General features: G+C 40.8%; 1 protein-coding gene across 1 annotated transcript in view; it reads right to left on the bottom strand.

The window, feature by feature from the left end:
- The window catches only part of LOC149178567 (caffeoylshikimate esterase-like), a 144,939-nt gene that overhangs the window by 35,730 nt on the left and 84,374 nt on the right, over window positions 1–24,835 (bottom strand). Inside the window, exons 3-4 of the mRNA XM_089420382.1 lie at window positions 3,549–3,675; window positions 3,261–3,407 (exon numbers count right to left, since the gene is read on the bottom strand). Of these exons, the coding sequence (XP_089276508.1) occupies window positions 3,261–3,407; window positions 3,549–3,675 (274 nt within the window). The remainder of the gene's footprint in view (window positions 1–3,260; window positions 3,408–3,548; window positions 3,676–24,835) is intronic.

The following is a 24,835-nucleotide window of genomic DNA, read 5'->3' as shown; positions in this document are numbered from 1 at the left end:
GGCTTGGATTCCTCCTAAAATCGCTTCGATTCGCTCCCACAACCGACGGCAACCCTCTCCCTCACTTCTTCTCCTTCTCCTCCGCGGCGGACTGCTGAATGAATAAAAAAAAATTCGTTTTTTCCATATAAAACCCCGCTGCCGCGCGCCCTCGCGATTTTAAGCGAAAAAATCGCGATTTTATCGAAAAAATCGCGATTTTTTCAAAAAATCGCGATTTTTTCGATAAAAATCGCTATAAAAAAAAAGAGGCGATTTTTTCGATAAAAATCGCGCTTTGAATCGGCGATTTTAAAAAATCGCGATTTTACGATTTAATCGCGATTTTATCGCGATGTGTGCAACACTGGTTTCTCCTCTTAATTGATTGAGTAAAATACACTCCAAACCACTGTTGATAATATCGGCGATATATCGGCGATATTCAGAAATATCGCGATATTTTCGGCAAAACGATATATCGCCGAGAAAATATCGCGATATTTTCTGTTTTGAAAATATCGCGATATTTTCAAAATATTGGCAAATATCGGAAAATATCGGCAAAATATCGCGATATTTTGAAAATATCGGCAAAATATCGACTATATTTAAAATTTTGAAAAAATTATTTTTTATGCTTGCCGATATTTGCCGATATTGCCGATAAGATATTTTCTGGACCCTCGCCGATATTTTGCCGATACCGATATTTTCAACACTGCTCCAAACCCCAACTTTGGGTTTCTTTGCCCAACTACCCCAAAACTTGCCTAGACATTGGGTATTTTGGGGATTTTCCCCTTTATCAATGACTATAGCCTACGAGGATTGATAGGCTATTTAGTCTCTTGGACAATTAATTTCTTGGGAACATTGCAATTGTTGACCCTTCACAATATGGATTCTATATTTGAAGAAAAGGTGCAACAAACCAACCATAAAGACTTGAACAAGATTGCTTCAGAGCGGGAGCGAAAGTGGGAAGCGGAAGCAGGGAGCGACATTTTCAAAAGTTCTCAGGTCGGGAGCGAATCGCGATCGAATTTTTATATATTTTGATGCATATATGTCAACAAAAGCATGTAGAATGATGAAATAGATATAAAACGCATAAGAACATGGATTAAACCATATAACATTAATCATCTAGGACTTATAATCTTCATCAACCACATGTCCACAAGTTACAAGTTCTCATTTATATAACATGTAAGGGTGCACATAACCAAAATACCATCGAGTGCAATCCATCTTTGAACTGAAAATGCATCAACAAATAGGCTCTAAATGGCCTCTAGCATCCAAAAAATCATTCTACAACGAATACCTACATATCATCAAAATCATTGTCTATCTTGGGATCTTTGTCATTAATTTCACCCTCTAAGCATTAACATAAGATAGAAAAAATGTAGCATGTCAAGTCAAGATTTTGTTTGAGTGATAGGTACATTTTTAGTAGGGTCACGATAGAGGAGTTCAACAACCAATCTCACTAACATCAAGGTACATAGAGGGCTTGGTGCTCTTGATTAAATACAAGTTCCATAGCCTAGTACTTGACAAAATCCAATGGAAACATTGCAATCTCCCCAATCCTGAAATCCTAGAAATCTGATAAGTCTGCTGGAATTTGAGTGAGATATAAAATTCTACTTTCTCCATATGAAATCCAATGAGGTCAGAACCACTCACAAACATCCTGAGTCATCTCATGGTAATGTTAAAAATTTAAGTAAAATGATGAAAATGAAAGATAAAAGAGAATGCCACTTTTATGAAATCCAATGAGGTCAGAGCCACTCACAAACATCCTGATTCATCTCATGGTAATGTTAAAAATTTAAGTAAAATGATGAAAATGAAAGATAAAGGAGAATGTCACTTTTATGAAATCCAATGAGGTCAGAACCACTCACAAACATCCTAAGTCATCTCATAGTAATGTTAATTATTTAAGTAAAATGATGAAAATGAAAGATAAAGGATTGAAGAATACAACTAGTATGAATACAATGTGGGAGTGCAAACACAACTCCTACAAAATGCCAAAAATAATATAAAGAAAGAAACCTACATATATGTATAAAACTGTGATGAAGGTATGATGATATAAAGCACTAAGTGAGTTTGTCCAAGACTGGAAATGTGGACAATCCAACACAAGAACCTGTCAAGAGAGAGAGAGAAAGAGTGAGAAAGGGAGATTGGACGATGGGGTTGATGATGTCAAGGTCTCCCAAGTATGATGATCAAGGGCGAGGGGAGCGAACTGGGCACTGGCTCACTATCGGAGTCTTTTGGAACCATCGAGGAGCCTAGCTGCATACTCCCAACATTTGAGGTCAAGAGAAGGAATTTCAAATGAATCTATGGTTGCTCCTCTGGATCTAGGAGGTAGTCTGATGGGTAGGGTGTGCTCTACTTTGGATCTGCTCGAAGCTTGATGTCAAGGTCTCCTGAGTATGATGATCAAGGGTGAGGGGAGCGACTAGGCACTGGCTCACTATCGGAATCTTTTGGAACCATCGAGGAGCCTAGCTGCATACTCCCAACATTTGAGGTCAAGAGAAGGAAATTTCAAATGAATCTCCGGTTGCTCCTTTGGATCTAGGAGGTATTCTGATGGGTAGGGTGTGCTCTACTTTGGATCTGCTCGAAGCTGATCTCTCTAATGTTCCGAGAACATGTGGCCTAATGTACGTTCCAACACCTTCAGAGCCATTGCAACTAGCTCTGCTACCAGTTCATATGGTATTCAGCAGTCTTCCTTTGTCATAATAATGGCTCCTGGGAAATGAACATTATCCCAAAATATCAAGAGCTGGATACCATGCCAAGATGTTTTATCAGTAAACTGTAATAGAATGGGGCCTTGAAAGTTCTATCAAGAGCCTCCTCAGAGTTATGTACACGGGGGTATCAGTTTGATAGATATGATCTTCGTATTCTTATGGCTTCTTTAAGAAAATAGTTGTCTTTTGGCTGATTTCTTCTGAGAAGTCAACCTACCTCCTTATGGTGGTCAAATATCATCTAAAATCCATAGTGCCACAAAAGATAATATTTTTCTCAATTATGTTATAGCTCCTCTTAGATATATGACATTCTGCATCATTCACTTTTATGCTTTGATAATATGTGAGGAAATTAGTCCTCGTTTTGTGATAGGTGACAAATTGTACAGATAACACCTCCCTTCAGAACTTAGTTTTCCTTCCAGTCAGATGAACTTAAGCATGCAAACTCTTCAATATTTTTTAAGCAGAGAAACATACCCTTGACTTTGGAGAAATGTTCAATAACATCATCAATAAGTTCTTCAAAGCTTGGAATATAACCATGTAGACCTTCTGAAAGGCCAAACCCTGGATAATCCATGGAGAATACGCCATATCCAGATGCTGCAAATTTTCTAGCAATTCCTGCAAGTTTGCAATCTGTTAAAAGTTAAGAACTACTCTGGATGATTAGTGTTTAAGAATATAGTTACAGAATTAAGTTGGAAATATTTCTTCTATAAACAACCCTAATGTTTTCTACATTTGTGAAATGATGGACCTTACCTTCAAAGAAAAAAGTACAGGTATCTCCATATCCATGACAGAAGCAAACAATACCCTTTAGAGGAAGAGCCTCCGGAAGCCAGTTTTTTGTGAATATCTCCAGCCCTCGTGAATTCGTTTCATAACTCTGCTCATTTAAGGAAATTGCTCTTAAAACTTAAGGATATAAAAACTTAACTGCTTGCAAGCATTCAAACCCTAGCAAAGTATTTTATTAGATACTTTTCTGGATGAACTTTACTTCTAGTTTGCAAAGTGTTTTTGACAACAAGTTAAAGATCATACTCAAAGTCAACAGAAAATGCAAATAAATCACTTTTATCCAAAGTTACCTACAATGTACCTGCAAAAGTGGTAGTAAGGGCAGAAGATTTTTATATTTTTATGATTTAGGAATACATCAAAATTAATTTCTGACAAAATATATAAGCATACATGTTAGAAAGTACCAATAATGTGATACCAGCATACATGACTTCTGATTTGCCTATTCTCAAAACAAAGAGGCTAAGCATACAGCATACAAACTTCAAAGACATGGAATGAACATCCACCATAGGCTAAGGCTGAAACTCGATAATATCACCAAGGTTGACATCAAAGTAAGCACCAATGGTATCCATCTTGCCTCTTCCTTGATAATGTGCACTAATATGTATTAAGAATGCATACTTAAAAATATCAGATGTTTTTCTTTTATTCTTTAGGAATAGAGAATGCACTATATAAGTTTCTTAGAATTTTGTCCATTTTTTTAGTTTTTATTTTTAAAAATGATGTTGTCTTTGGCAATTGCTGTGGGATAATTATTTGTTCAATAATCATCCCATACATGCACCCAAAAAAAACCGGACTTTTGATTCTTGACTCTTGACTAGTACAAAAGACCTCTCAACTGGATGTGGCAGCATGTTTGGGAAACCTTAGTACTCTTATTTTTGAATTTGGAGCTTGTTATACAAATCGTATTGACTTTCCTAAAACTATCCATATTGCCTCTTCCTTGATAATGTGAACTGATATGTATTAAGAATGCATACTTAAAAATACCAGATGTTTTTCTTTTATTCTTAGGGAATAGAGAATGCATTATATAAGTTTCTTAGAATTTTGTCCATTTTCTTAGCTTTTATTTTTAAAAATGATGTTGTCTTTGGAAATTGCTGTGGGATTAATGATTTGTTCAATAATCATCCCATACATGCACCCAAAGAAAACCTGACTTTTGATTCTTGACTCTTGACTAGTACAAAAGACCTCTCAACTGGATGTGGCAGCATGTTTGGAAAACCTTAGTACTCTTATATTTGGATTTGGAGCTTGTAATACAAATTGTATTGACTTTCCTAAAACTACAACTTACCTTGGACAGCCTCAATGCTACAACCTTTAGCAATCTCTGACCAGCTTTGGATTGAGTTTGTGCATTGTATATCATAAGAGCAGAGGATATGGCAGCTATGGCACTTACAGGAGTTGGAATTAAAGGATCATTTTGTTTTCAGACACCCCTTCTAATAAAACCAGGGGGAGGTACCACTACCTTTACCATGATTTGGGGAGTTTCCAATTCATCTTCATCTGATATCTTGACCAGAGGTGTCTAGCTCTTTACATGTGTGAACCAGTGACTCTCAGACGGCAGACCTTGCAGGTTTCTTTTAGACCCTGCCCTGTCAGATTGATCATCTCCTTTATTCAGCCACTTTTCGTGCTTAGTGGCGCTAAGCAATAAACAGATTTTCTAGTGATTAGCACAACAGGGCATCAGATGATGAGCCTCTAAAATAGGTAAATCATAAGGCCCATCAATCCACTCCTAGGCACATAAAAACTATATTAAACCCACATTTTGCACTTAATGACACACTTTCCTAGCTTAATGGGTTCTTAGGAGAGTCAATGAGGTTTTTCATATTTTATGTGCCTTAACATGTTTATTGTGCAGGATTTGAAGAGATATTGCACAGATTTCAAGAAGATCCAGCACCAGAGATATTACTGGGACTTGTTCCCTCTTGTAGAAGAATCTCAACTCCGTTGGATGATGGCATTTAATGCCCCTTCCTGTTGCTGTGATGTGGACTAGGAGCAAGATCCCCTTTTCTAGAGATTTTTGGAGGGAAATTCAGTCCTCCTCTCAAGGAGGCTGCTCCCCACTCATTGTATAAATAAGAGGCTCGAGTAGCCCAATAGACATGTAGAGAAGATATTGCCAAATTCCTTCTGGTTCCATTCCTTTAGCTTCTGCTTGATATTTTCACAAGTAAAAAAATCATGGAAATCAAAATCCTAGAGCTCAATCAAGCTTTGATCAAGAATGGCTTTGACAAAAAAAAAATGATCAAGCAGAGAAATACCACCAAGAATGGGAAAGGTTGTGCAAACAAGAAGAGATTTTTTGGAAACAAAAATCTAGAGTTCTATGGCTAAAAGAAGGAGAACGCAATACTAAATTTTTCCACAGATCCACCATTGCAAATAGAACTCACAACAGAATCTCTTCGATCAAGGATGAGAATGGCCAAATTCATCAAGCCCATGAGGAGATAGAAGCAGTGTTAGTAAAGCACTTTCGGGACATTGCCAAGGAAAACTTTTCAGGAAGAGAACCTTTCATCAAGAATTTAATTAAACACATACCTAGATTGGTATCCAGAGAGGATAATGGTAACCTAAACAGACCTGTAACTGAAAAGGAGATCAGTGAGGTCCTCAAGGAAATGCAAAATGGCAAGGCACCAGCCCCGGATGGATTTAATGTGGATTTCTTCAAAGCCTGCTGGAATATTGTTAAAAGGGATATTGTAGAGATAATAGAAGACTCCAGGCGGAATAAGACCATTTTGAAAGCTCTCAATACTTCCTTTATTTCCCTTATTCCAAAACAGGATATTGCTCAAACACTAGAGAAATTTAGGCCCATCACCTTATGCAATGTTGTCTACAAAATAATCTCCAAGGTGGTGGCCAATAGACTCAAACCCCTGTTGCCCACGCTTATCTCCGGGGAACAAACAAGGTATGTTGAAGGAAGACAAATTCTGGACAATATAATTCAAGCTCACGAGGTGGTTCACTCGTTAACGGGCAACAAGAAAGCGAGAATGATCATGCAACTGGATATAGCCAAAGCTTATGACAAAGTGAATTGGATATACATCAAAAAAGTGCTCACAACGTTTGGTTTTGATCATAATTGGGTCAGATGGGTCATGGCCCTGGTAACTTCGTCCAGCTTTTCAATTTTAGTGAATGGCTCTCCTTCTGAGCTTTTTCTCCCTTCCAGGGGTCTAAGACAGGGAGATCCGCTCTCTCCCTTTCTCTTCATCCTCATGATGGAAGGGCTGGGGCGGTCCATCAAGCATGCAAGAGTAACAGGAAGAATTCGAGGTCTCCAACTTACGGAGAATGGGAAAGTTCTAACTCATCAACAGTTTGTAGATGATACCATGTTACAGGGAATTCCCACAGTCAAAGAAGCACTTGCTTACAAACAGATTTTGGATGACTTCGCGAAAGCCACAGGTATGGAAGTTAACCTTACCAAATCAAAAGTCTTTTTCTTTAACACTCATATTGCCATCCAGAGAAATGTCTCCAGAATTTTAGGCTTTCAAAGAGAATCTCTTCCCTCCAAGTATTTGGGAGTTCCACTTACAGCTAAACCCCGACACAAGAGTATATGGGATCCAATAATAACTAAAATGCAAGACAAGGTCAGGAAATGGACAAATAGATCTTTAAATTTAGCTGGTAGATTGGTTCTTACTAAAGCAGTTCTCCAAGCTATTCCAATCTTCATGCTATCAGCCCTCCCAGCTCCTATAGGAGTCTTGCAGCAATTTTGGAATATTCAACGAGACTTTCTGTGGGGCAAAGAGGATACTAGGAAAAAATGGGCTCTAGTCTCTTGGGAAAAGGTCTGCAAACCCAAGAACCAAGGAGGCCTAGGTTTAGACAACCCAGAGATTCTCAACAAGGCTCTAGGAGCCAAACTCTGGTGGAGGTGGGTTAAGGATCCTAAAGCCCAATGGGCAAGCATCTGGAAGGAAAAATATGCCAATGCCTGGCCGGATTTGGATATCATACATATGACAGGGACAGTGAAAGGCTCCCCCATATGGAACAAGGCCTGGGAGAACAGAGAAGTGGTGCAAAAAAATAGTTTCTGGGAAATCAGAGAGGGAGATCAGGCACTTTTCTGGGAAGACAAATGGCAACAGGAACCAAATCTACTAAAGGAGGAATTTTTAGGCCTCAAGCAAGAGACTGACAATCAAGGATTAGTAAAAGTGAAAGACTTTTGGGAGAACTCTCATAATGCAGGAAAGTGGAGAATCTGGAAAAAAATTGAGAGTAAAGAGGACAGAACCCTCAATAGTAAAGCAGAATCCCTCAAGAGACTGTTGGATCAGAGAATAATTTTAGTAATGGAAGGGCAGGACCATCTGAGATGGGGTAACAATAAAGAGGGCAACTTTAATATCAAGGAAGCTAAAGGTTTTCTCCTTGATATGGAACCCCAAGCTCCTAATAAAACCTGGCAGAAGCTTTGGAAGCACAAAGGATGGATGAAAATCAAACTTTTCATGTGGTTAGTTCACCACAGAAAAATTTTAACCTGGGACAACCTTAAAAAAAGGGGCATGCTGGGACCCTCCAGATGTCAACTCTGTGAGACCCAGGAGGAGACTATAGAGCATCTTCTCAACAGCTGCATTTTCACCGACAGGATATGGGAATTTTTTACCAACATCTTCAAACAATCTGATAGAGACAAAGAAAGTATTGCCAACACTCTAAACAACTGGAGGAATAATTTTTCAGATAATGAAATTCTCAACTGTGCCTGGAATCTACTACCGAGTTTCATCATTTGGAATGTGTGGAAGGAAAGGAACAAAAGAATTTTCAAAGAGGAAAAGTCTGCCTCTCTTAGCCTGGTTGAGCTAATACTAAAACAACTAAAGGAGACAGTGGGCACCACAGTCAAGAATCTCCCCAAAAATCCTCCCTCAGCTGGAGAGTTAAGAATCCTCTAGCTGTTAGACTTGCAGGGGCTTATTCCTCAAGGTCTAGACAGGATAGCATCTATGAGAGAAAAGGTGGAGGAATTCTGGCATCCCCCCCTGAAGGTTTTTTAAAGTACAACATTGATGGAGCTTCCAAAGGCAACCTGGGAGATGTTGGTTTTGGGGGAGTTCTAAGGGATAATACAGGTAGCATTATCTCCCTCTTCCATGGTCACTTAGGAAAAGCCACTAACAACATGGCAGAACTAATGGCATTGGAACAATGCTTAGAATTTTTGATACAGAGCAATTGCCAAAATGTCATAATAGAAGCGGATTCAGAGTTAGTCATAAACGCTGCCAAGAGAATCAGTAATGGAACAGGGCCAGAAAAGGTCACAAAACATTGGAGGTTAACTAGAGTCCTTCAGAGAATTCAAGTGCATCTACAGGAACTGCGTACTCTCAGATTTATTCATGTGAGGAGAAAGGCCAACAAATTGGCTGACATTCTAGCCAACCAAGGTGTTAGCAGCGAGGACAGTGCAATCTTAAGGAAGTGGAATACAATGGTGCAGAGTAACCTGAAAAAACTCTGCCATAACTAGGTGGAGGAGGACAAAGAAGAGCACAGATGCAAAATGACAGATCCCAGTTAGTAATGGTCAGCGATCAGAGGGCTACGCCAAGTGGGACAAAAACGTGCACAATGACAGGTAAAACAAGGTCAGAGGTAAAGTGGACCACGTTCAGGACCATTCTAAGTGACGGGCGTAAGAGCCTCCCGGACTGCAGAAAGCAGCTTCAGAAACTTCCGCATCATCCCAATTTTTCAGTGTTGGAAGTCAATACCGCCTCTAGGCGGTTTCGCAGAGATCGCACCGCTCCCAGGTTAAGAGTGGTTTCAGATTTTTGGCAGCGATGCCATAAAAATCATGCCACGTGGTGGAGGGCCCGGTACAAAAACCACTTTCCCCGCGCCATAAAAGTCAATTACATCGGGCGTGCGATTTTCTGCTCTGCCGTCCGATGGCGCAAGGTAAATCAACGGGCTGGATCCATCGAGCAGTTTGGTAGGGCCCGAGGGTTTGGTGGGGTAGGCGGTTTCATTGCTATCGCACCGCTTTTTTGTAGAGAGCGGTTTTTTGTTTATTGGCAGCGATGCCATAGGTATCTTGACACGTGGAGGAGGGCCCGGTCCTTAAACCACCCTCCCCGCGCCCTAAAGATCGACAACTTCGGGCGCGCGATATCCTGCTCAGCCGTCCGATCGCGCTTGGTTTTTCAACGCTCTAGATTCATCATGCAGTTTGGTGGGGCCGTGGGTTTGGTGGGGTCCGCGGTTTCTCCGAGCAGTTTTGGTGGTGAGATGCTTCGGGGTGTTGTCCGTTTGCGTGGGGTTGTGGGTACAGTCAGATCGATTGGTGCTTTTTGATGGGGCCACGTGTCCTGGGGGCTTTTCACTTGAGTTACTTGGATGTTTGTTTGCCGGTGATCAGGCCTTTGTTTTGATTGGTTCGGCCAAATGTATGTAACGAAAGATTTTGTTGTTTGTTGTAGCGGGGGGAAGCTTAATTTTGGCTTCATGCCCTTTGTTTCCCTGTCACCTCTTGGAGCACAGGGCTCTTGTATATTATGTAAATTTTTTCTCGAAATTATGAAATAAAAGGAACTACTCTTGCTTTAGAAAAAAACAAAAAAGACATGTCGAGAAGAGTGTGAAGAATAGGAGGAAATACTAGATTTGTATTTCTAAGCAAGTTTTGTAAATCTATAATGTGAAAACATTTTCTCCGTTAATGGAAGTGGTGTTCTATTTCAACTTCTAGTTTGGCTTTCCTATAAAGGACTCTGAGCATCCTGGGGTTGGGCCCACCCCAAGAGCTCCAGAGCCCTTCTGTAATTTTTGTTAGTGTTATGCTTTTATTTATTTTTACAGAATTTCGAAAAGTTACCTTTTCATAGCACTCATGCATGGTTAATTAGAAGGTTTTCATGAACAGCTCTTTCTTACAGGTTACCTGAACATTTGGTTGTAGTAGTAGCATTGATTAAAGTCAATTCAAATATTCATTTACTTCATTTCTTCTGTTGTTACACATTTACTTTTTACTGTTTACAGTTCACTGTTTTCTTTTGTTGTGTACCCAGTTTTGCAGCTACAGGAAACACACAAAGTTTAGTTTTGCTAGGGTAAATTTGCAACAGGTTGTCTTACAGTTTTGATCAGGTTGATTTTATCGTTGTCTAATTTTTCCATAGTTTCCTTGCCTCCCAGACCCGCATTTTGCTTGGTTACATGCTCGCTTAACTGTCTCCTGTAGCAAAACAAGGACTCCTATAGCAACCTATAACCAACCCTCCATTCTCACTCGGATTCACAATAAATTCACGATTTGACTTCTTTAGTATATTACAACACTCCTGGAACCTTGATATTGGAACTTGGAGGTATAGAGACCTTGTAGATGCTTTTGTTGTTTTGCTTCAGATAAACTAATTTTCCCTGCAAATTAGTGTTTTTAATTCACCATGCGATGGTTCATGTGCCTAGAAGGAAATAACATCACCACATGGGAACAAATGCACCAAGCCTTCAACAACAAATATCGAACTTACTGCAAAGCAAGGGATACCAGAGATGAAATATTCAGGATGATCCAAGAAGAAAAGGAGTCTCTGGAAGACTTTGAGGAGAGATTCCAATTGAGTTATAGAAGGGAACATAATTGCACCTTGGATCTAGACTCCTTGAAGCTAGTTTTACTATGAGGAGTCAGGGAAGATCTAATGGAAACACTTAACTTGCTGGCCAATGGAGACATATACCAGCTCACTTATGATGACATTAAATTTTTAAACAGGTATTCAAAAACCATTCAAGAGCTACTAGAAAAAGAGGTAGAGCAAACAAAAGCTCAGTAAGTTCTTCCTCCTCCCTGATTACTAAAAATGAAATAGGAGGTATGTTAGAGGACATGAAGACCGAGATATTACATACATTTTCCATACAGATAGACACCTTACAAATCAAAAGAAAATAGGAGGAAGCACAAAAAACATTAGCCATAAATTTCCCTCAATGCACTAAAAGCAATCCTAGGAATGAATGTCCTTTAAATATCATAGAAATATGCTGTGTGTGTGAAAAAAACAATTCCACTGATAAATGTCCATCATTACTAGGTCTAAAGGTTGTGTACGAAGGAGCAATAGGGAGCATGGAGCAGTTGTTCTTTGTCAACCAAAAGAGGCCACAAGGTGGGGGTCACCCACGTGGGAATTCGAACAAGGCCATTCGAATGGCTTGGAGGGAATTCGAATAGTTGATTGGAGGGGCCCACATGAGGCAAGGAAGGCCCACGAAGTCATAAGGAGGAGGAGGCTCTCATTTGGTCATTCATTCATCTTTGTGCATCGAATTTAGTTGACTGTTTGCTCGAGTTACTTAGCCGAGTCAACTGGTTGTTCAGCCACAAATCTCTCAAGAGGGAGATTCAACCTTACCTTCGGGGGACTTCAAGTGCCACCCTAGGCAGGTAGCCCCATAGCATTTTCAAGAGTTTCGGGGAGTATCTATGGCACAATCACTCAGCCATCTTCAAGGAGTGCATATTTCTGGGCCAGCAGTCAAACATGCAGAGGGAGATAGAGCCACCTTGGGTCAACCAATTGCCAAAGGAGCCAAGGAACCTGAAGGATAGTATTGGGCCAACATTCAATGAGAGTTTTGGAGCCAGAGAAGCCAGCAACCCAACGGTTCGAATTCCAGGCCTGGGAGATAGCGTAGAAGGCCAGTTCAGCAATTTCGTGGGTCGAGGGCAAGAGCTACAACCCATAAACTCATCCGGGAAGGCAGGAGATTTGTAGGAGGGAACATCTCAGACTTTTGGGGCACTTTCCAGGAGGTTTTACAGCCTCAATCCAGCAGGCTGATTTTTTGCAATTGCAGCTGAGATTGGGCTCCTTGGGGGTTGAATTTCAAAAGTCTGAACCAACTCAATTCCTTCATGGGTTTTTCTAGGTTTAGGCCAAGGAGCAAGGAGCTGAAAATCTCATAATTTTCTAAGCACGGGAAGCAGTGATCCCAGCCCTCCGAAGTCAGCAGACAGAGCAGTTTTCTGGTCAGCACAGTTCAGTTTGGTGCAGCAGTTGTAGCAGCCTTCAGCTCATCATTTGCTCACTTGGGTTTTTTCATGCTTGTCCATTGAGACAAACCCAGGTGCACCACTCTATTTTACTGTTGTCTTTGCCCTTGAAGAAATAAGAAAATGGCTCAGCAGTTCACTATTTCCAAGTATTTTCATGGGTGCTTAATATCTATTTCGTTTTTTCTAATTGCTGGATTGTTTGCATGCTTGCTATATCACTTATATTCCTGTTTAGGAACATTACATTAATAAAAATCATAGCTCCCTCTGAATATTGAAAAAGTAATCTTGCCCAAAACATATCCATCGAGCTATTTGCATCCTACAATTAATCCTTTGATCGATGTGCCAAAATCTTCCAATTGTAATCATACAACTTATATTCAGTCTCTAAGGAAACAGAGATATGCGTTATGAGGGTCATCATACTCAGATGACATAACTTGACTCAACATTGAACAAGAAAATCATCAGGGATGATATAGCTCCCTCTGAAGTCTTGTTATAACAGCTACCAATATATCATATTGCCCAATTTATGAAGAGGAGGAGCCTCTCTCATTCGGACAATTCTTCACAGGATCCTGTCTCAATGTAATAAAAGCAGGATCTTCTGCTTACCGTGCTTGACAAGACTATGTCATGCACTTTCTTCAAGGATGAAAGCTTCAATTTCTTAAACTGGCATATCTAGTTGCTTCTTCATAGATAAGCTATCATCTGTCTTGTTCACAACTTCATTTGTGAACAAGATTATAACATATCACCATTGCAACGAGATAGTAACGATATCATACATAACATTGAACTTAAAAGAAACCATAGATGATGTTGGGTTGTGTGTGCTAGATGCCATAAATAGGATTGATGCCACATATAACTGTCAAGGTAGCTGTTACCCATGAGTTGATGTTCCATTTGATGCCATACTGAACTACATACTGCTGCCAGTGGCTTTATGCAGTCCACAGTTTCCGCTAACACTAGCACTTTAACTATCTATGACATCCGCTTCTGCTGCTGCTCCTGCTGTCTCTCTTCATTTACCATACTACTGTTCCATTTCAGCCCAAGCATGTTTATTGCGAACATCTCACAACTATTTTGTCTCTATGAGAGAGAGCCCTATTCTCTCTGTGTTGCTGATCAAAAGGCAAATCCTAGTATCGTGAAAACTATTACAATCTTGTCCTTTACAGCTGAATGAAGAAACCCATACTGAAGATTTCTTGCTGCTGACAGTGTGCCTTAAGATGGCGTCTTTGACATTGTGCCTACTGTTGATCGAGAGGCTTTCTTTGATATCTCCATACTGGTGATGTTCTTTCTCTGCTCTAGCATATTGATGTCTTTACCAAGGCATAAGTAGGATAAGATACTTTACTTATATCATGGGCAATAGCATATGCCACCAACCTTGGTTAGTAGCCTTCTTTAAGAAAATCTTATCATAGACAGAAAACCGACTTGGAAACAAGCATGAACCTACTAAACTCCAATTGACAAAACCCTACTAGCATGATTCTCAGGGGCACAAAGCATTTTAAATGCGCACACAGTTTCAACCAGTGTTGCACGGGTACCCGCACCCGGGGGTGGGGTTCTCGAACCCGTCCCGGGTTCCCGCACCCAAGTCCCGGATTCGGGTACGGGTTCTTCTCAGACGCACCCAGAAGAACCGGGTTCTTCAAAAAAAAAATTAGGGTTCTTAGCCTTTGACGGGTTCTTGGGTTCTTCGGGTGCTTGGGTTCTTGGGTTCTTGGGTTCTTCGGGTGCTTGGGTTCTTGGGTTCTTCAGGTTCTTCGGGTTCTTCAAGTTGGGTTCTTCGGGGTTCTTCGGGGTTCTTTGGGTTCTTCATTAAAAAACTAATGGGTTCTTCAATAAAAAAAATAATTTTTTTTTATTGAAACAATGAAATTTAAAAAATAAGTTAAAACACCCTAAATCTTAAAGGCAAATATCATATATGAAATATCAAATATCTGATAGACTTAGTCAGATACCGTGATACGCTATATTCATTGTTCTTGGCGGCAGAGCACCGCGACATACCAGTTTCGCAGCAGTGGGCAGCTTCAGCGTGGACCGTGGGCAGCTTCCGGCAGCAGTGGGCAGTGGACCGTGCAGCTTCAACGGCAGTGGACGGTATTTACAAGTTCTTTGTAGAGTCTAGGCCCGTGTTCTCTGTTTTCAGTATAGGGTTTTCTAAAACATGCAAACAGACTCTTTTTCTATGGTAGAATCTTTGAAAGGCAGATGATATATTTTTTATAACGTATTTGATTTGTTTTAATCGAGAGGGGAAATAGAAGTAGAACTTCCAAATTCTGCGGTAAAACATTTTACACAACCATATAAAATTATTCAATAGATCAAATTTACAACATAAATCGCCAGATTTGCTCTGCGGCTAAGCCCATAAGGAAATTTTCAGGCTTAATATCTCGATGAAGGAAACTCTTTGAATGCACATATTCAATCCTATTAATCTGCAAATCGAAGTAGTAAAGAAGATAGTTTCAATTCATTTCATGAAATATTTCCATGGCCTCCTATATTTTACTGATACTTCTCTTGGTGAACACCTGACTCAATGGCTACTGGTTTACTGTAAAAAAACTGAACTAAGGAGAGATCCCAAATTAACCAGGAATACCAGGACTGAATAGAGATATCTAAGTGGCTGATGCACACCCTTCAAGTCACATTATTTGCAGCCTTATATGTTTCAATTTTGGGCTGTAGATAGTTTATTAGACAACATCTACCAATGCCACAGATCACAGTATTTGCAAATGTTCCCAGGCAAACGTATTCAATAAAGTTTGATTTCATAAATGGATTTAATAATAAATACAGCAAACAAAATCACAACTTAAATTTAGGAAGAATAAGCATCATGCAAGAATATACGTGGATCTATATCTAATTTTTTAGAATGTGGGAAATCGCTACTTGAAAGTGGAGAAAGTGAAGCACCAAACAATCACTGAGTTATCAAAACAAAACTATAAAATGAATGATTTGTTCAAAGCAATAAAGCTTTAGGATTAGACGCCCATCAGTTGATCAACAAGCATCAAAACAGTCTTCAATGAGAATTCCCTACTGCAGTAATTAAATAAATCCTCGAGACTTGGTCCAAGTATATCTAGGACCATGACATTAAAATCACCTTCAACACTACACAGTAAAATCGAAATCCGTGATTACAACCCACCAGTATAATCGTAATAACAGATCTGAGATTATATTAGAATTTAGAAGGAATTGGGTTCTGGTTAGAAGTTAGAACAGCTAGTTGTATTGTATCTTCTTTGTAGAGAAAAGGGTATGCCTTCTACAGCCATCTCTCAGTTCTGTTTCTGGCATTCTGCCATATATTACCATCCCACAGTGAAGTAATTCACCCACAAGACTGTGGGAGTGATTAGTTTTTTTTTTCTAAGCAACACTACCTACTTTTGTATTAATATTTACAGCTGAAACTTTACATTCGAGATTTCTTGCTGCCCATGTCCGTGTGTGGCTCCATGGGCAGCTGTGACATGGTCCAAAAACCCATTACATCTCTGTAAAACCCACCAACAGAAGGTACCTAAACATCTCTGTAAAAACCACCGACAAAAAGTCTCTAAACATCTCTGTGAAACCCACGCAGGGGCAGAGTTTGCCAATTGGATACAGGGCATGTGGTTATGGCCCAAACCAAAAAAACTACTATCCGTAACGGAAGAGAAAACAAGTGACAGCGGTAGACACATAAAACCCAGAAACATCATTGAACAGAAAACACTAGAAAGACACAAGACAACAAGAGAGATAACAGAACCGACCACGATCCCACACGCGTCCAGGCAGAATGCGGGCGAGCCACCTGGGCCTAGTCCTCGGTCGCGTCTTCCTCCGGCTCGTCCTCTGGCTCAGCCTCACGAATCCAAGCCCAACCATGTCCTTCTGGTAAGCCATCCATGAAGGCTGGCAATTCAGGTTCGCGCGAATGGCTGGATGGGTGGTCGTGCTCCCGCGGTGCAGCATCCCTCGAGCTTGAAGCCTCAACCAATGGCCTCTTGCCTTTGTCAACAACCCGACAATCTTCCGCCAGAGCCTGAGGCAATCTTCCTTCTTGCTCCAGGGGAATTCCCCCTTCGATATCCACGGGATTTTCCATTGCAGGTGGCCGAGGCAAGCCATCCTCATTCTCCTCCGGTATCCTGGTGAATAACACAGATATGTGGGCATTGATGCCCATATTTTCTCTGGAATTGCCCAGTGTGAAGATGACAGAGCCAAACGCAGGTAGCCTTGGCTCGCCATTGTTGGACCCTCCAGCTTCCACAAATTGGCTAGCCTGCACCTGAGGAGCTCCCACACGTCGATGACAATAAACACAGCAGCAGTGGTGATGTAAGTCAGCTGCAGGCCCGCGAGAGGATCTGGCTCGCCCTGAGCCTCTGCCTCTACGACATGGCATTCTCTCCCGCACCATTCTTCCAGTGACCTCTTCCTCAGACGGAGTTCCCTTCCAATTCGGCTCAGGGTAGCAAACAAATGAATGCAGGCATGAACCAGGGAGGACCAGCAGTCGGCCAGCCTCCCCCAATTCCACAATAACCCCGGAATTCGCAGAATGCAGAGCATGAACACCATAGCTTTGGGTATCAACTGCCCCCAAATCGCATATCTTATCGTCCCCTTCATGCCTTCGAATTTCTCCCGCATTGAATGCGGCCATCAACCTCAGCTATGGTCCCTGCGCCTTCATAAAGGCTGGTGTGCTGCCTTGCTTGGCGATGGGAGGTGGCGGCGAGGAGCCTTAAAGCACTCCGTCCGTCGCGTGTCCTATCGGCCGTGGCAAGTGGCCCTTCCTGGCTATGCATGGTGGCACCCGCATCCGGGGTGTGGGAGTGATTAGTTGCCGTTGGAGTGATTACTATTTATTATTGTTGATAACTGATAAATTTTGAAATTTCAATGTCAATGTTGAATGTTCAATGATGTGCAATGTTTAAATGATTATCATTAAAGTTTTCTTGTTTAAAGTTGAAAAAATATACAAATTCAAATTTCGCATATATTATTAATTATAAATTTATAAAATATAATTATTAAAATTTAATATTATTATATTACCCGACGAACCCACGCACCCTGTTTCCAAAAATGTCGTCCCCGTCCCCGTCCCCGCACCCACGTTTCCTGGCAACATAGGTTTCAACATATATGTTGTGAGGATACCATAATATCACCTTACTGTAACTTTGGCAGTTGTAGATGTAATGGATGCAGATATACAGGAGCAAAGTGATGGCCTACAGTGTTGTTTCAATGTAATCCAGGTGACATTTCCACATCCTTGAATGAACCATACTGTCACAGTTCTATTTGCATTATCTTAAATGCACCAGGGGATATTCCTTGATTCATATCAATGTTACTTGGGAGCGGGAGCGGGAGCGACCATTTTCAGAAGCTCCCGGTTTGGGAGCGAATCCGGGAGCGATTTTTTAAAAATATATATATATTTTATATTTTTTAATTTTTGATACATATATGTCAACAAAAACATGTAGAATGATGAAATAGACATAAAAAACATAAAAAAACATAAATTGATCATTGAACCATATCACATCAATCATCTAGAAATTATAATCGTCATCAACCATGTCCACAAGTTAGTAAAATACATATTACAACTGCAACATATTGAGTCTTATAAATCATGATTCATCAAATTCAATATTAAAGTTTCAACTTCAAGCTTTCAGAATTGAAAATTCAATAACATTTATCATCATTGATCACCAAAGTTGTACTTGTAAGCCAAGTTTAACCATTACAAGAAGTAATATCGAAGATATTTCTAAGTCCTAACTTCTAACTGTTAACATGATATGAAATGTTAAAAATTTATAAAATGAAACATGAATAATGAGATGAAATGAAACAACTTTAGTCTTTCACAAAGCATCATATTCATAATTCACAATCATTACCAATGAGTTATAATTGCCAAGGCCCAACTTCAAACTTCAAATTTTCATTGTCACAGTGATATAATGTTTACAAAAAATATCATAATGTCATAATGATATGAAAGAGTCAAGAGTCAAGGACTCAAAACTCAACAGTTATGAAAACTAAAGTCTAATAGAAACTAAAAAAGACAAGTAAACTGTAAATCTACAAGTGGCCCTTGCCACGAGAGTCTCCAGGAGTATAAGCAGGTCGTGGTGGTCTTCTAGGAGTCTCCCGCACAGACCGACGACCAGAACTAGAACCTCCACGCGAGGGTGTCGATGGAGGTGGCGACATCAATGGAACAAGACTCGGGCCTCGAGCACTGCTACTGGATGGTGGAGGTGGAGGTGGCATGGTTGTTGCAGCTGCTTCATTTTCATCCCGTACAAGCTCCTCTTCTAGTTCTTCAATATGTACAATGCCATCCTCCAAATTGTCGTCCTCAGGGTGATTGTCCCAAATTTTATATGTCGGATCTTCATTAGCCCGATCACAGTAATGGCTCAACAACCTCAAGTTGTAGTGCACATAAACCAAGCTTTCTGCTCGGTTTTTGTTGAGTCTGTTTCTTTTCACATTATGTATATAACTGTAGGTGCTCCAACACCTCTCTGCAGAAGAAGAATTTACAACCTGTGAAAGAACTTGTTTTGCCAATTTTGGCAAAAGTCCGTGGCCGCCATATGTTTCCCACCATGTGAGAGAATCAAATTTATCTTTGTCGTCCATTGCATGGAAGTTACCATACAAACCACTGCCACTGAAGTATCTGCCTATTTCAAGGTGCACAACTGCACATTCCTCCCTGTCAGGCACCAACTTTTCTAATGCTTCCAGATATCCTTTAGTTACCTCTTGATCTAAATGGGGTTTGGTCCTAACACCACCCCCTGCTGCAGGTTGGCCCAACCAAGATGCTGAGTAGTATTTTGGCGTAAGGATATACGCCAAGCAATGTAGTGGAAGGTTAAGCCTATTCCACCGTTCACACACACAATCATGAATCAGTTTGTACAAGTTGGGATCTCTATTATGAACAATGTCTTTTATTTCCCACAACATGGTATCCATTTGCTCATACACCTCGCCAATCACTGGTTTGTCTGTATCTGCAAACCAAATCATGTTATAAATTGGCTTGGTGAAATCCAATACCTGCCTCACAGTTGTCCAAAACTGCCCATCAAGAGCGGCCTCCTCCATCGTTTCAAAACCTGCCATGTCAGCTACATTTGTAGCCCTTTCCTTTAACACCTGCCATGTCAGCTACATTTGTAGCCCTTTCCTTTAACACCTGCCAATGTGGACTTGATACCATGCTAGCTAATGCCTCTCTTACCTTCAAAAGGCGCCTGAAGGTGAGGTAATAGCTACCAAATCTAGTCCTCGCAATCTTCAGCAACTCCAATCTCGAGTGACTGCGGAAAAGGCCATGGGTATTGCTATGATTTGTAATAAATTTTATCATTTTTTTTCCTTTCTTGTACAAATCACCAATCCATTGGTATTGCTCATTTTTGTTTTTGACAATATCATGCAACAGAAGGTTCAATGTGTGAACCAAACATCCAGACCAAAATATGTTCGGGTATTTATCCTCAATAATTGCTCCTGCTGCCTTACAATTAGGAGCATTATCAGTGATGACTTGGATGACATTGTATGGGCCAATACACTCAATTGTTTCAAGTAATGCTTCTGCAATGTTGATAGCGGTCTTGAACTTGTCTGAGTAATCATGTGCAGCTAGAAAGATGGGACCACTAACAGACACAGCAAGAACACTTATCAATGGCTTACCTTTTACATTTGTCCATCCATCAGATACAATGGACACCCCATTGTCAGTCCAAGAACTTGTCATTTTATTCAAAGAATGTGATATTTTTGCTTTCTCATGATCAAGGCCAACAGTTCTTGCCTTGTCATACCCAAGGCTCTTGTATCCTTTAGGGGCATCATTTATGGCAGAAACCATTTCGTGCCAATAAGGTGAGTGTAGAACATTGAATGGTATCCCACATGCATATAGGAACCTGTAAACTTTTGAATCCACATCATTCCTACACCCCTCATCAAGGAAATCTGATATGGTTCTACGCCTTAAAGATGATGACCCTGTGCCTCCATGTCCATATCCACTGCCTTGGGAGGATGCTGAAGGAGTTCTTTGTGATTGTGAGCTTGGTTCAAAGAAACCCCTTGATCTTTTTGTTCTGTATTGGGCGTCCTCCTCTTCCTTTATGTATTTGGCTCTATCTGTTGTTGACACCGCTGCACAAGTTTTGATTCCTATTTGTTTCTCTCCATCCCATGGCCTTTTCCCACAGAGGTGTCTTCTAGCACGGGTGTATGAGCCTGTGTAATCAGTGTTGCAATGGGGGCAATGAAATTTAGTGGTTCCACCCCCTCTCCTTGTTTCAGCCCTGTGAACATATTTCCACAATGGAGTTTGGTCTTGTTTAGTTTTTTGAGGGTCATGTTCACCCTCCTCCACCTCCTCCTCACTGGGGTTTTCACCCATTTGACTTCCTCCGGCTTCTTCATCCACCTCTTCAGTTTGAGGCCCCCTCCGTTTCCTACTCTCCACCACCATAATAACCATAAAAGGGACCAGGAAGAGGAAAATGCCAATAAATATCCCCAGGTCCATGGTGTTTGATGTTTGTAGGGTTTTGAGTCTTGAATCTGCAAATTAATTTAGTTTATTGGGATTAATTCATTTAATTTATATACATGATTTTTAAACAGTTAAACTCAAACAACTAAATTAAATCAACTAAATTAACTACCTAACCAACTAAACTAACTAGATTACTAAGTTACTTACCTCTGCAGGCTTGCTCCTCGCTCCTTGGCAGTTGCTCCTCGCTCCTCAGCACTTGCTCTTCGCTCCAATGCTCTTGCTCCAACTCCAACTTGCTCAATGAAGTGATAATGAAAGTTTTTCTGGCCCATTGGCCTTATAAAACAAAAAAAAAAAAAAAAAAAAATTATTTTTTTCGGGTCCGGCGGATTTTTTTCCGCCGAATCGCTCCCGGCCCGGCCTGATTCGCTCCCGGCCCGGCCTGATTCGCTCCCGAAGCGTTTTTTAATGCTTGGGAGCGATCAGGGAGCGATCGCTCCCCGATCGCTCCCGGGCATTAAAAAACGCTTCGGGAGCGCGGGAGCGATCGCTCCCTGAATCGCTCCCTAACAAACCAGGGAGCGTAATTTTTTTTACGGGAGCGCGCTCCCGAAAATTGCTCCCGTCTGGGAGCGATTTTGGGAGCGCGCTCCCGAGCCGCTCCCGCCCGGAGCGCGCTTCGGGAGCGGGTTCGAGGGGGGGGGCGCTCCCCCGCAACACTGATTCATATACAATTTCTCTTCATAAGAAGCTATGCTACTGAGATTTCATAAGTTTAGCACAATGCGATTTCATGGGTTTGTTCAGAGTTTATAACAAGACGGAAAATTTTCAGGATTATATTTCACAGGTGCACAACACAATACTTCATGGCATACGGAACAGATTACCTAGAGCACTGATACTGATTGCAGATCATCTAAGAACATTCGTAGTGGATCACTTCAATCAGTTTATTCATCACGTCTCGTACAGAGTAGTTCATAGAAGAATCTTCATCGTGAATAAGGATCGTGCTGCATGCTTGTAGCATAATCTCAGGGATTATTGGCCTCAAAATGACTGTGAATTCAGCCCTGATCTCCTAGAGATTTCAGTCCACACACACGCTGTTCGGACAGCCTTTCCACTAACAATTTGTGCTCTGCTTCATGATGAGGGAATAATCCCTCACATAGGCTCCATGACCCTCTAGGAAAAGCTACAGGGCTCGGCCTTCTTATGTATTTTGGTCTCAGCCCTTTCTACAGAACTCGATCAGCAGATAAGGATGCCCTTGGCCCCTTTTGACATCATATTCAGCCATCACAGATGGATGATCGAGGCCATGGGATATAACAATATTCTGGCCCTTCATTTGGCTCAAATCAACCAGCAAATAGAGAAGTAACTAGACCCCTCTCTATTGCAATGAAACTCTTCTTTATAGTGAGAAACTCAGTCCTTCAACTCAGAGATACTCGGCCTCCTATAAACTCGGTCCTCTTGTGTTCAAAGTTGTGGTTTTTCGACCAGAAAGGAATAAGGACTTTGATCTGTACACAAATGGTTCAGATTTGGCTTTCGGTCACAAAAAAATACTCAGTTGTCAAAGTAACCCCTGAGATCAAGCCAATCATCGTTCTGTGGAATTTATGTTGCCCTGAATCTGTTCATATGTATAGAGATGAGTTATGCAATAGAAAGACATAGTCAATGCATTCATCGAGATAAAGTCTGCAATGTGTAATAATCATAAACCCTTGATTGATTCATGCCTTTACTTTTCTTCACAGGTCAAAGGCAATTTCAGACAGAGACTGTTAGATCTGCTTTTGATACTCGCTTTTACTCTCGCTTGGACTAGACTTCACCTGGCTCTGATACCATGTTAAATTTTGAGTTTAACATGTTCTTTGTTTAGGTCAGTTACTACAATGAATCATATTAGCCCAATTCACCATTTTATTACAATCATTATGTTGACAGTAACTGAGAAAAGAACATAGACCATAATCACAAATGACAAGCCAAGACAAGAGAACACAAAATTGGCTCAAGCCAGGGAAAAACCCCAAGATGGGGAAACCCTTGATCGAATCTTTTTATTATTAAAAATCAAATGTTCAGCAGAGAGAGAGATTACAATGATTTAGAGTCAGAATGACTTGCCAACATTAAGATCCGATAACACTGCTCGAAGACCTAATCAGTCCTGTGGTAAGGGCAACTGCAGATCACTGTAGAAGGTGGTTCTGATTAGGGCAACAACAGATCACTGTAGTCAAGGTCCAAGATTCATTCTTTCTACTGCAGCCTTCCTTATCCTTCATGATGTTGTCCTTCGCTGGCTCTAGTAGCTGGTTTATGATCATATTAAGGCCATTGTTTGCTTTATCTCTGTGGATCTTGGATAGGGCTTCAGTGGCATGTGGTTGCAGCCCTTCTTTAATACTTGAAGGCCTTCAAACAATGCGGCTTGCTCTCTAAACAAGGTCTCTATACTTTGTTGTTGTTCTGGCCTCATTTTAGGTATCCAGATCACCTCCAACAGCCACCAGTTTACAAGTACTTAATTTATGTGGCTTGCTACAGTAGCTCGGCCTCCTGAGCAGGTGATTCTAGACCTGCGGCCCAGCCGTAAGAGGATCTCCTAGCTGCGGCCTTCTTGCTAAGAGAGAAACCCACGCAAGCAAGAAACCCACGCAAAGCTAGCCATAACCCATTCACAGACATGCCCTGAAAAATACGGCAGTTCTGTTCCTGAACTCAGACCTGTTGAAACCAAAATCGTAACCAAAACAGTCCCATTCATACTCAAATTCGTCCTCCATAAGCTTCGCTGTCTCAGAGATGTCCTTGCCAAGGTGCACATGAGATATCCCAAATGATGGAGGACACCTCTATATATATATACTAATTTGTCCTTATGGAGGTGAAGTTGACCTTGACACTTGGAGGCAAATTTGAATTTCAAATTTTCAATTTTCCCGCCTTAATAAAGTCATGACTTGTAGAATTTCTTTTAAATATTTTTCCTTATCCAAATTCAGAGTTCTTTAGGTCGATTTTGGTCCTCTCGAAAAGAGGAATTCAATGGCACAATTATCTTCCTCAAAGGAGCTGTCCACAGTGGGATTTGGCCCTAGTTGCCAATTTTAGCACAAATCCAAGTGATGATGCTCAAATGAATCCTCATCACTTTTATTTATACCCTTCTAATGAGTTTGGTTTCGCTACTTGGGCTTACATTAGCCCCTAATATAAAATAATGTGCAAAACAACTAACTTTTGGTGACAAGCCCTCCAAACTAGCTCATAAATAAAAGAGTAAGTCTCTCAAGAGGTCGAATGATTAATAATACATGTCGTTGAAGAAGCCTAATGAAGTCCATAAGTGCCACAATGATGAATAGGACTCCCAAAAGTAGTGGACAAGGGGTTGACCCCTTGTTCTCCAAATAAAAGGCCTGTGGTACTCCCAATGGGTGT

The sequence above is a fragment of the Pinus tabuliformis genome, chromosome 4_1 (assembly GCF_031772625.1).
Source record: "Pinus tabuliformis cultivar Carrire ecotype Pingquan chromosome 4_1, CPIR1, whole genome shotgun sequence".
In the NCBI taxonomy this organism is placed as follows: Eukaryota; Viridiplantae; Streptophyta; class Pinopsida; order Pinales; family Pinaceae; genus Pinus; species Pinus tabuliformis.
Note: the sequence above shows the minus strand (reverse complement) of the source record. Positions and strands in the feature narration are given on the sequence as shown.